General features: G+C 37.8%; 1 protein-coding gene across 12 annotated transcripts in view; it reads left to right on the top strand.

Moving 5' to 3' along the window:
- The window catches only part of LIN54 (lin-54 DREAM MuvB core complex component), a 64,489-nt gene that overhangs the window by 10,081 nt on the left and 41,610 nt on the right, over positions 1-12,798 (top strand). For 8 of the 12 annotated variants that reach the window (XM_010845941.1, XM_010845937.1, XM_010845938.1 and 5 more), the window contains 2 exons: positions 5,041-5,753; positions 9,590-9,713. In XM_010845941.1, the coding sequence (XP_010844243.1) occupies positions 5,073-5,753; positions 9,590-9,713 (805 nt within the window). In that variant the 5' untranslated portion in view covers positions 5,041-5,072. The remainder of the gene's footprint in view (positions 1-5,040; positions 5,754-9,589; positions 9,714-12,798) is intronic. The other 4 variants (XM_010845946.1, XM_010845944.1, XM_010845943.1 and 1 more) reach the window with 1 other exon arrangement.

The following is a 12,798-nucleotide window of genomic DNA, read 5'->3' as shown; positions in this document are numbered from 1 at the left end:
GTTCTTCTGTGTATTCTTGCCATCTCTTCTTAATATCTTCTGCTTCTGTTAGGTCCATACGATTTCTGTCCTTTATCGAGCCCATCTTTGCATGAAATGTTCCTTTGGTATCTCTGATTTTCTTGAAGAGATCTCTAGTCTTTCCCATTCTAGACAAAATTACTTAATGAAGTATCAGCCAACAGAATTTGGCAATATATATAGAATATAACTATATAATTTTACTGAGTGGGGTTTATTTCAGCAGTGCAAAATTGGCTTAATAAAAAAAATCAATATAACTCACAGACTAAAAGAGAAAATGGGCTTCCCTGATAGCTCAGTTGGTAAAGAATCCACTTGCAGTGCAGGAGGCACCGGTTCAATTCCTGGGTCGGGAAGGTCTGCTGGAGAAGCGATAGGCTGCCCGCTCCAGTGTTCTTGGGCCTCCCTTGTGGCTCAGCTGGTAAAGAATCTCCCTGCAATATGGGAGACCTGGGTTTGATCCCTGGGTTGGGAGGATCCGCTGGAGAAGGGAAAGGCTACCCACCCCAGTATTTTGGCCTGGAGAATTTCATGGACTGTGTAGTCCTTGGGGTTGCAAAGAGACACAACTGAGTGACTTTCACAAAGAAGAAAAAGCCATATGTTTATCTCACTAGTTGCAGAAAAAAACATGATTAGGTATCCATTTGAAAAAAGAAACAACTACACTCTGGCACTATAAGTTGCCTTCCTCAACCCAACAGAGGGAATTTATGAAAAACCTACAGCTAAGATTAAGATAGGAAACAAGGTAAAGATGTCTGCGCTTACCATTTTTATTCAGCATTTTACTGGAGGTCCTAGCCTGTATGGTAAGGCAAGAAAAGAAACAAAAGACATGCAGATTGGAAAGGAAGAACTACAGGTTATTATTATTATTATAAATAATAATAAAGAGAATTATTATTCTCAAATAATATGAATTATCTTTCTAAAAAATCCTGTGGACTCTACACAAGATTTAGTGAGTTTAGCTAGGTTGTAAGATACATGGACAATGTAAAATAGTCAGTTGAATTCCTATATACTGGCAACCAACCAGTTGGAAAATAAGGCGATTTACAATACATCAAAAAACACAAAACACTTAGGGATAAATTTACCAAAATATATGCAAGGCCTAAACACTCGAAGTACAAAACACATTGCTAAAATAAATAAGTAGAGAGGTATACTGTTGGGAGACAGCTCCCCATGGGTCTCTGTAGTTTTGTACTTGTTACAAGAGAGGCAGTGACAACCCTTTTAAACAGCTTCCTCCAGGATGTTTGTATAGCATAAAGCCTTGGGTGATCGAGTTAGTGACTCCTGTCATAGCAGAGGGCAGATTTGCTTATACGTCCAGTATCATAAAGATAGTGTCTCCCTTTGGACAAAGGGCAGGTGTGCTTCAGCCCATGAGAAACAATTCAGGTTCCTTAGGCTCAGGGTTCCTCAGTGTAAACCTGCTGCCTGCACAGCATACGCTTGGGCGCCTCTCCACGTCTGCCCTGTGGGACGAGGGGGCAACAAGGGGACCGAGACACACACGGCGCTTCTGTTCCCTGCCACGCTGGGTGTGTTAAGTCCCCTGTCTCTGTCCTAGGACTACCGCATTGTCTGCCAGTCTCCACGAAACAGTGGCAGGCAGCTTTGTTAGCTTGCAAGGAGAGTCTAGAATCTGAACGGCCTCCCAGTTCTGGACAGTTTTAAGCCATAAGCCTGGAGTGCTGACAGAGACGTGGCTTCTTGAAAGAGGAAGGATGAGCACCTTGAGGCCTGGGCTGGGGGATCTGCAAAGACTGGCCTCTGGCAGGGAATGCTCTCACCCATGTGGCGGGCAAGGGTGGCGGGGGCAGGAGGAGTAGGAGCCCTCCCGTGTTCTACCTCCTAGAATCTTCAGGGGCTGAGCTGAGAGGTGGCCTGGATGGTGCTTGCTCTGGTTGCTGTACACTCCACTCCATGGCCTTAGCCGAAAGGCAATGGGGCTGTAGCTGCTGAGTCCAGGAGTCCCCCCAAGCCAAGAGAAGGATCTCAGAAGTGAGGATTTGGGTGGACTGAAAACATTAGAAGTTTGTTCAGTTGAGCTGCAAGTGTGAGTGCATGAAACTGAAAGTAAATGCACTGTCAGGCCACCATCTCCCTCTGTGGTGTGACCTCTCCTCCTTTAACACCTTGACTTCGGGTCTAAACCTGCTGGGGGAGCTTCAGGGAGAAGAGAGTCAAACTTAATGGCTGCATTGGATAATGACACCCAAGTCATCCTCCTCCTCATTCTTTGTGGGCTGGAATGTTGAGAAACAGCTGATAGGGCTTGGACAAGGTTTGCAGTAGGAATGGGAAGCTGATGTGCCACTGTGTGTGGGGAGGGTGTAGTTGGTATTGATGTTTCAGCAAGCCTGTTCCATAAATGCCTTGTTCTGAAAGTGCGGGAGGGGGACTCTACTGACCAGGAAGAGCCGAATCTAGAGAAGTACTCATACTTTGGGATCCCCCAAACCCTAGTGATTTCCTCTGAGCTATAAGTTACTGCTATTGATGATGTTGCAATATGCATAAGGAACTCACCCAACTCAATAAGAAGATTAAAAACCCCAATCCTTTTTTTTTAACTGGCAAAAGACTTAACACACAGGTACTTTAAAAAAGAAGATATACAAATAGGTAATATTCATGTGAAAAGGTGCTCAACATATTTAGTCATCTGGAAATGGCAAATTAAAACCACGATGAGCTATCATTTCACACCCACTAGAATGGCTAAAGTTAAAAAGACTGACAAAACCAGTTGTTGGTGAGGAAGTGGAGCAGCTGGAAATCCCATGCATTGCTGGTAGGTGTACAAAATGGTACAGCTAAGTTGGGAAATAGTCTGGCATATTTCATTCAAAGTTTAAAATTGTTGTTGTTTACTCACTAAGTTGTGTCTGACTTTTGCAACCCCATGGACTGTAGCCCACCAAGCTCCTCGGTTCCCAGGCAAGAACACTGAAGTGGGTTGCCATTTCCTTCTCCAGGAGATCTTTCTGACCCCAGGATCGAACCCGCTTCTGCATTGGCAGGCGGGTTCCTTACCACTGAGCCATAAGGGAAGCCCAAAGTTAAAAGTAAATTTACCTTATGATCAAGTCTACATCTAGGTAATTATTCAAAAGAAATGAAAATATCTATCCACAAAAACCTCGAATGATTTTTAGCAATATTATTTATGATAGTCCGAAACAAGAAACAGTCAAAATGTCCATCCACAGATGAATGGATAAACAAATTATGGTAGATTCATCCAATGGAATATTACTCAGCAGTAAAAAGGAACTGAGCTACTAATAAGTGTAAGAATAAAGATAAATCTCAAAAAGCATGCTATAAGGGAGAGGCTCATCCTTTATACCGTGGATTTACATCATGTATGATTCCATCTTTGTGAAGTTCTAAAATGGACGAAAAGGCAACACTAATCTAGTGAAGTTGTAGAATAGAGCGGTGGTTGTGTAGAGTAGGAATTTGGGGGTAGAGGGTTGACTGTAAAGAAGTAGACTTATTTTTTAAGGCAGTAAATTGTGTGATTAAAATTATGAACTTTGGTATCATAAAACATATCCTGAGCTTGAGTTCTGGCTCTATTATTTACAAGCCATGTGACCTTGGGCATAGAGTTTAACCTAAGTTTTCTCATCTGTTAAATGATGCATCTTGGAGTTGTTATCAGGATAGGTTAAATTATGCCATCACTGGTAGGTAGTAAATGCTCAATAATGATGATTAGTTTTGTCAGTATTAGTTTTTATTGGTGCTACTCAATTATAATTTGCCACTCATGTCTGTTAACTACTAATCTTGGAATGGGTATTGCATTTTTATATTAAAAAAAAAGGGGAAAAGAATTACTGATTAGGTTGCTATGAACCTTTGATGTACTCTGGGCAAATAACTTGTTTGGTGGTGGTGGTTTAGTCACTGAGTTGTGTACGACTCTTTTGTGACCCTGTGGACTGTAGCCTGCCATGCTCCTCTTTACATGGCATTTCCCAGGCAAGAATACTGGAGTGGGTAGCCATTTCCTTCTCCAGGGAATCTTCCCTATGCATAAATCAAACCCATGTCTTCTGCATTGCAAAAGGATTCTTTACTGCTGAGCCAGCAGGGAAGTCCAAATAAGATATATAGTCAGTCATAAATATGAGATACTCTTTAATATGTGAAGATAATGGTACTGACTTTTATTGGAAGTTTTTCATGACCTTTGGCTGAAAGCATCGCAGTTCTGATTTGTGATCTGCTTTATTATTATTATCATTACCATCTTTTTTTTTCCTTTATGGGACCTGGTTGTATACCTCTTAAATGGTTCCCTTTTTGACATTCTAAGTAGCTGAGGAGGAGTTGAGAATCTTCTTTCCAAATAAAAATTTCTTTAATATGAAGCTGATGGATCAAACTGGGGACCTATAACCCATTTGACCTGCAGTTGCTGAGGTGGCTTACTCTAGAAACTTCTTTAACATCAATTTGAGTATTTAATGGATTTTTATAAATGATATAGTAACCTCATTTTAGGACCTCTTTCACTGGAGGTTCGACTATATTTTCTAATATCTGTTTTTATTTAAATCTTTATTTCCTTGTGCAAATCAGAAGTTTTCAAGTCTTGTTAGTAGGGAAGAAAAACCCAGAACTGGGAAGAAATAAGATGATCAGACATGTCAAAGATTAAAAGGTTTTATTTATGAGCAGGAATTGGAAAGGCGTTTCCTGTAATTGTGTATTGACTGAATGCAGTATACTTTTGGATTGAGACATGGTAAATGAGAATGTTTGCTTCTAGTTTTGTGTCTCATAGGACTTACATTTCAGATTCTTGAAGGTTGAGGATTTGTTGAAATGGTTTAACACAAATATGCATCAGGAATATCCCTCACTCAGCTATACAGCAGTAGAAATTTTTGTTTGTCATTTGCATTTTTTCTTGGCTATTTTTTTTCTCTTATATCTGTTTTGAAACATAGTAATTTATTCATTTTTCAACTTTTATTGTAGCACCTGATCAACTTTCTCGAAGGAGAACGATCATGGAGGTGGTGCCAGCTGAGGTGAATAGTTTGCTTCCAGAGGAGATAATGGACACTGGTATAACTTTAGTGGATGATGATAGTATTGAGGCTGTTATTGTTTCATCCCCAATTCCCATGGAGACAGAACTGGAAGAAATTGTCAACATAAATTCTACTGGTGACTCTGCAGCCACGCCCATTTCCACGGAACCAATCACAGTGCACAGTAACCACACTACCCGAGTTGCAGTGAACACCACAGTCACTAAAGCAGATTCTAATACCACAGTGAAACCAGCTTTTCCAAGTGGCCTTCAAAAACTTGGTGCTCAGACTCCTGTGACTATATCAGCCAATCAGATTATTTTAAACAAAGTATCACAGACATCTGATCTTAAACTTGGCAATCAGACCCTTAAACCAGATGGACAGAAGTTAATTTTAACAACTTTGGGCAAGTCTGGTTCACCAATTGTTTTAGCACTACCCCATAGCCAACCCCAGGCTCAGAAAGTTACAACTCAGGCCCAGTCAGGAGATGCTAAGTTACCACCGCAGCAGATTAAAGTAGTTACCATTGGAGGGAGGCCAGAGGTGAAACCTGTCATTGGTGTCTCAGCATTGACCCCAGGAAGTCAACTGCTTAATACTACAACTCAGCCCTCTGTGTTACAGACCCAACAGTTAAAAACAGTACAGGTAAAAAAAAAAAAAAGAGGGGGCTTCTTAATGAAAATGCATGTTAAATATTAAATTGATTCATAGTTGTATGTGTAGGGTGATTAAATGCATAGTTGTTACTGAATCCTCTTGAATGTGCTTTTAGTTAATTGTGTGGTTTTTTTTTTTTTTTGTAAAGTCTTTGATATATCTAATGCTTTTGAAAATTTCTGCCAGAGAACTTAGAACTTAATTGTGGTTAAATTCCAATGTGTAGTGTATTTATAGCTTTTTACTCATTTTGAAACACATTTTATTCTCAGTCGTAATTTGAGTCCAAGGATGTTTTGCTGGTGTAAAGATGGCAGAGTTGGTGCTGGGCTGTCAAAAAATCATTCAGACATGATATTTTCAGCTAACAGATGGCCAAAGTCTAGGAGAAGTTGCTGCTCTGAGAAACCATTCGAGCCAGCAGTAGTGCAAACCAGCCAGTATGTGCCTCTTTGGAATTTACTGTCCCCTGCATCACTCACATTTGCAGTGTAGAAAGACAGTGCCGTGTGATGGAAGGTTTAGAATTGGACCAACTGGACTTCAGTCACTTTTCTGCAGGACTGACTGTGCTGTGGAACTTTGGATAGGCTATTTATTTTCTCTGACTTTTTGACTTTAGCTGTAAAATGGCTATTTGATCATGATGAAACACGTAAGATCAGTACTTGGTATGGTTCTCAAAACACTGAAGATCTTTCAAAATGGTACCCATTGTTAGTATGAATAGAAACCCAAGCTAGAAGGTTCTCAGAACATATGTTAAGTGGTTGCTCATTTTTTTTGTGTCCAGGTAGGCCTTTTTAGGTCAGCACTATGCTTAGAAATACAATGATCCACTTAAGACCAGGGAACACAAATGCGTCTCCTGTTTTAGAGTTGGCTTTTAGAAAAAAGGAGAAGGCGTGAGAACTAAATGCATAAAAGGAAGGGAGGAAGGTTTGGAGAATTATCCACTCACAGCTGATACTAGAAAAAATGTTTTTGTTATTATGTTGGCAAAATAGAATCTTTTTGTGGGCTTTTTGTTTAAGAACTTCATACGATTTCTCAGACTTTATATATAATTTGCCCATGTCCCTTTTGCCACTGTTAAACATTTAATGTTCTTTGCTTTCTCATTCACAATCGTCTCTCACTTACCTCTGATTTCCTTTTACTTCTTTTGATGAGGATCTCTTGAATGAGATCCTGTCACCATCAGGCACCTTGTCCTCAACTTGTCCTTTTAAAAATCAGTTGTGAAACTTGTTTTTATGGTTTACCAGAGTTTGTCTGGCTTTGGGGATGTGGATCATAGCCATGTTTATAAGATACTGATAATGTAAATCAGAATGTCATTTTTTTTCCCCATTTAATAGAGCAGTGTATACATACTGTTTATAAGACCTGGGTACTTGTATCCACTAGTTTTCTTCTATAATCCCTCAAGTACCAACAATAAAAACGAAAACTTGGGTCTAATTTTTATAACTTCTCTTATTGTCGTTACTTTTATAACATTTGATTCTATTTATTTAAAAAGAACTTCTATTTAAAAACGAAAGAAACCCCATTTAGAATATTGTTCTTCTTGGCCAGTTATTTTTATGCAACTCACATCTTTTCAGCTCATGAGTAGCCTCTAAAGCTCTGAGGCTCAGAAAAAAACAAACAAAAAGCTACATGCCTATCTGTATCCATTTTAGGTACCAGAGTATTCGGTTTAGTATTACATAATGTGTATGATCCTCTCATTTTTTTCCCCAGATGGTCCTCAGCATTGTCTTAAGTTTAATCGGATTGAAGCTTTTAGGGAGTGGACGACAGGAAAGGGTGGAAGAAGGAGACCCATCTTGAAAAATGAAGGAAAGAGGTGACAGTTGAAACCAGAGGCAGTAACAGAGATAGTTACACTTAATTACAGATACATAAACCCTTTCCTATAATTCTTCTGCATAGTGTGTAAGGATAATAAATAATTAGCAGTCTTGAACAACATAACTCCTTATTAGTTCCTAAATCTGTACAACACAGTGCCCGAAATTACCTGCATGTATTATTTGATCACATATTTGGCAGTCTTACTTGTAAATTTCCTTTTCTGATTCATTGTTGTGTTAATCTGTTAATTAGATACATTTGTTTAAAAATGATCCTTTATGCTCTGTTTTATTTAATAAAAGTTAAGTTTCTCCTAGGGTAGTTTAATTCATAATACAAAAAGCAAGGTTCCTTAACAGAATTGGAAGTCCTTATTTTCAGCTATGCTCCATTAAAGAAACAAAACCACACAGGCAAGTTGAGATTGTTCATTTGAGTAATTAATGAGCTTTCGGTAGTATTGTTTACATTTTTTTCCCTGGTTGGTAAGTATTTGTATTGTTGTGTGATTGTGAAAATCAGTTAAAAATGGGGAAATACTTTAAGTTCCCAAACTGTAGCTAAGATTATTTTTTGCAAGATACAGATTTCCAAAAATATCAGTATCTCTGCCTCTTGAGATTCTTAATACTAAGTCAATCGACAACCTATTCTAACTTATTTTAGAGTTCTAGGCCTGTAAATACATTTGGGAAATATTTTCCCTTTATGTCTCTCAAATTGCATCAGTTTTGTAAAGTACAATTATGGATTTATTTGGGTATGTCAGAGTTTTGCAGTCTGGATATTTTTTAATATGTAGTTGTAGATCTCTCTGGTTTGTTTTTTTAAATGTGGTTTGTATTTCCTGTACATTTTGTTTTGTCAGTTATGTGTTCTGAGTGTAAGGAAGTAATTTATTCTAGATTTAAGAAAATATGTTTTTAAGTTTAATTTGTAGTTAGAGCACAAAGCTGATATTTACCTGGTTCTGTGATCAGTTGCAGCTTCTAGTATATTTTGTAATTTAAGTTGGTCATGTTTGTTCATTTTGAGTTATTATTTCCAATAATAGTACTTTCAGGGCCTCAATTTTCATATCTGTCAAAGGTAAAGTTAATATTTAATGTCCTTCCTGCTGTGAAAATTTGTGATTTTTGTCATTGCTAAATTTCTGCTTCTGGCTTTTAGAAAAAGCTTTTCTTTGCATACATTGATAATTTAAATATAAAAATATCAGTAACTCTACTTTCCTTGACTTGTGAAGAATTTTAGTTCAGGGCAACAATGTACCATGTATCATGTAAAATCAGAGGTGAATAAAACATAGACTCTCCCTTAAAGAATTTATAGTCTAGTAAACTATAGTAAATCATATTTTAGTCAATAATATTTCAGAGGCTTCAGCTTCAGAATAGTCTTTGTTTTGCCAAACATGTCTCTTTGTATCCTAAGGCATTCACTTGTGCAGTTCTTTACCTGCCCCTGATACATAGATCTAAAGTTGAAGATAAAGTCATAATAAGCCTATCTTTAATGTGTGTTTATATTTTGCTTCCAGGGGCCAATGAGATTATATTTACAGATGTCTTTATCATTTGCACTATGCTTTCTTAATGTATTCTACTCCATCTTTTATTATTGAATAATTTGTTATTTTGAAATTTGGTTTCATTATTATTTAACATTTATTTTAAACATTATTTTTAAAAATTAATTTGATTTTCATGATATGCATATGTCTCAGAGACTAAGATAAGGATTTGAAATAAAATTCAAAGGTATTACTACATAATGGCTTAAGGATGTGATATTAGTATTTGGGTGAATGGCTGCATTTTGAATGTTTTAAATATTAATACTGAGATATTTTTGTTAAATGAGATGGTTTCATATGTACTTCTGTATATCAGTCTTGTCTCATTTTGATTGAGTAGGTGCTTCATAGAAAAATGGTTTTCATAGTTATTTATATATTTCAGATTGCTAAGAAGCCTCGAACACCAACCTCTGGTCCGGTAATCACGAAGCTGATCTTTGCAAAACCAATCAATAGTAAAGCAGTTACAGGACAGACGACTCAAGTGTCACCACCGGTCATTGCAGGTTATATTTCCTTATAGTTTGTTAAGCTAAATACTTCCTTTCCTTTTAGTTTTAAAAAAGGCTGCTCTACCACCTTGAAATGTTTCAGTGTTTATTACTATAAATCAAACTGGTTAATAACTGAGATATATTACGCTTGTTAAGTGTGTGCTTTAAGCAAAATGCCTTATCTCAAAATCAGTCCATCGCTTAGTGTCCTTAGTTTTTGGTATACCTTTGGGAGAAGTGACGCCTCAAACTCCGATCATACCAGCTAACATTTGCATAATGTTTGCTGTGGGCCCCATGCTGTTCTTAGCTCTTCACAAAGAGTGATATATTTAATTCTCTGGCAGTCCTATGGGGTAGGTTCTAGTAACATCCCCATTTTGCCATTATGGGAACAGGCACTCAACTAGTAAATGGCCAAGTTGGGATTTGAATCCAGGCAGTTTGTCTCCAGAGCACAAGCTAAGTCTAGTAAGTTTAAAGTAGTATATGTAATTGTATAGTATTTCATGGTTTCTGTTTGAATTTTTGGTTTCATTGTTTTAATATTTTCTGTATGCAGTTCTCTGAAACAAAAAATTGTGACAATAATAATTACTTCAGTGAGAACAGCATTTTAGTTGTATTACTTTTACCAGCAAATTCTTTAGTGTGGGCCAGTTCTTTTATTATATACATTAAAATTTGTCATCACCAATAAAACCTCCAAAATCTTGATTTTGAGTATTTCATTCTCTTTATTGTTCTAGTTCATCTGCCTTTGTATTTCCAATCTGGCAATTCTTTCACTTTGAAATCTCTGATCTATTAATTCTTCCACTCGTTAATAATGAGTTCTTTCCTGTCCTTAAATTCATCTCTATTCAACACAGAGTTCATAACCCATCATTATTCTCCCTGAAAACACCATTGATTTTCTTTTCACTCTCCTTCCATACTGGCCCAGCTCTCTTATGTCTTCTTGACTGGCAGGTACCTCATTGCTTCTAGAGAATATCACACAGTCATGGTACTCCTGCTTAATCACTCAGTGGTGTCTGACTCTTTGCCACCCCAAGGGCTCCCCCGCGCATGGAGTTTCTCAGGCAAGAACACTGGAACTCGTTGCGGTTTCCTGTTCCAGGCCACGGTGGCTGGTCTTTAATTCAGAGCTATGCTAACATTACTCCTTTCACCATTTAGGAACCCATTTCTACTTTCCATTGTGCTAAGAGCTTATGGAAGCACCTCTGGGTGGTAGACTTTGACTAGAGACTTTCAAATGCTAATTACCCATTTCCACAATGTGTATTCTTTATGAAGGTACTTCAAATGTTAACAAACCATCCCTGGGATATGTATTAAAGCCACCTAATACTGTCTTTCCCTGTTGACTCAGATGGTTATAGAGTACAGAAAACCTGGGTTTGATCCCTGGGTCCGGAAGATCCTCTGGAGAAGGAAATGGCAATCCACTCAAGTATTCTTGCCTGGAGAATCCCATGGACAGAGGAGCCTGGCGGGCTGTAGTCCATGGGGTCACAAGAAGTCGGACACGACTGAGCAACTAAGCATTTTTATAACAGTAGGCAACTCTGAAGTCAGTGTCAAAGACTTAATCATTTTCCCAAGGCTTTGAATTATATGCAGGGAGGCTTCTCTTTTTTAGCAAGTGAGAAAAGGCCTTGGGGAGGTGGTGGTTAGAGGGCAGTGTTGGGTAAATTCTCTTTTTGTTCTTTTTCTTTTGGTCTTCAGTAGAGATGTGGGGTTATACAGGATGATTGTGTCTTGAGGACTGTCATGGGAGCTAGGTATAGTCCCAGAGGAAAAATTGGAAAGGGTTTAGGTTTAGAGCTGCCTCAGGAACTGGGCTTCAGTTGGCTGAAAGTGAGTAAGGCTTGGATATACTGGTGATAAAGGGACCACCAGACCCTTGGAAGGTAGGGTGGGTGGAAGTGGTTAACTAGGAGGACTGTCTCAGTGTGAAGTTCTTTACTATTTTTGAGTTTGAGAGCATCCCTTAAAACTTTTAATCACAAGTGGGACAGGGGGAGTTGTATGCTAAATAATTGTGGTTTTTCAGAAGTGTATCTGAGTGAATATTTGGTAATGTCAAGATTGTACCTCTCACATTTGACTGTAACGGATGTCATTGCTGGGTCTTTGGGTCATTTATAGTGTGTTCCACACTAATCATAGCTTCACCTTTTAATTACAGACATTAGCCCTCCCAAAATGCATAGGGACAGACTTCTATTAAATTTCACTAGGGTTTTGGGCATTAAGTTCAGTTTGGAGGGATAATTTCAACTGGTAACTAGTAGTTCATAGCTTTTAAAATTCATGTAAGCCAAATTTAAACCACCAAAATAGCTCTCCTGTTGAATTGTCTTATTGTGGCGATTCCATTGTCTTTAAGTTATAGCCAGTGATCTTTCAAACTACATTTAGACTGCTTTTTAATGATTTTGGGGCTTCTCATGGAAGATAAATATCATTTTTCTTTCTTTCAATTAAGATGAACTTAGTGTTTATAAAATTAATTTTTCTAAAATGCAAATCTTGTCACTCCTTGCTTAAAATTTCCTTTATCACATCCATTTCTTTTCCATTTCCTGGCCTTAAATCATCAGGAATAGGTTCAAATGCCAGAGCTTGCTTAGCATTAAAGTCATTTATTATCTAATACATACCTTTTTCATTTTCACCTTCTGTTAGCTCCAGGCCTACTGATGTAACTTATTTCTAAGAGATCACCAGATTGATCATGTTCTTTTAGAACTTAGGCTCTTGGCAATGTTGGGTTTACCAGAAATGATTTTTGTTTTTGCTTCCCTCATGGCTAAGTCTTCCATTATCTTTGGATTATCTCCACTGTCTGGTAATTTTTTGATCCCTAGGTTAGCCAAGTACTCTTTCTCTGACCATCTCCTATATATTTCCATAAAACTTGGTTATACCCACCAAATACTTAACTTTAGACTTCTGTTAAATTTCACAGTGACTTTTAACATTTGTGTTAGTCTTGATGTATTGTAATACTTGGTTTTCTTACCTGTCTGTCTCCCTTACTACACTTAAGATTTCTCTCAATAGTAATTTTGGATTTTGTTTGCCA

This window comes from Bison bison, unplaced genomic scaffold (assembly GCF_000754665.1).
Source record: "Bison bison bison isolate TAMUID 2011002044 unplaced genomic scaffold, Bison_UMD1.0 scf7180017864228, whole genome shotgun sequence".
Classification (NCBI taxonomy): domain Eukaryota; kingdom Metazoa; phylum Chordata; class Mammalia; order Artiodactyla; family Bovidae; genus Bison; species Bison bison.
Note: the sequence above shows the minus strand (reverse complement) of the source record. Positions and strands in the feature narration are given on the sequence as shown.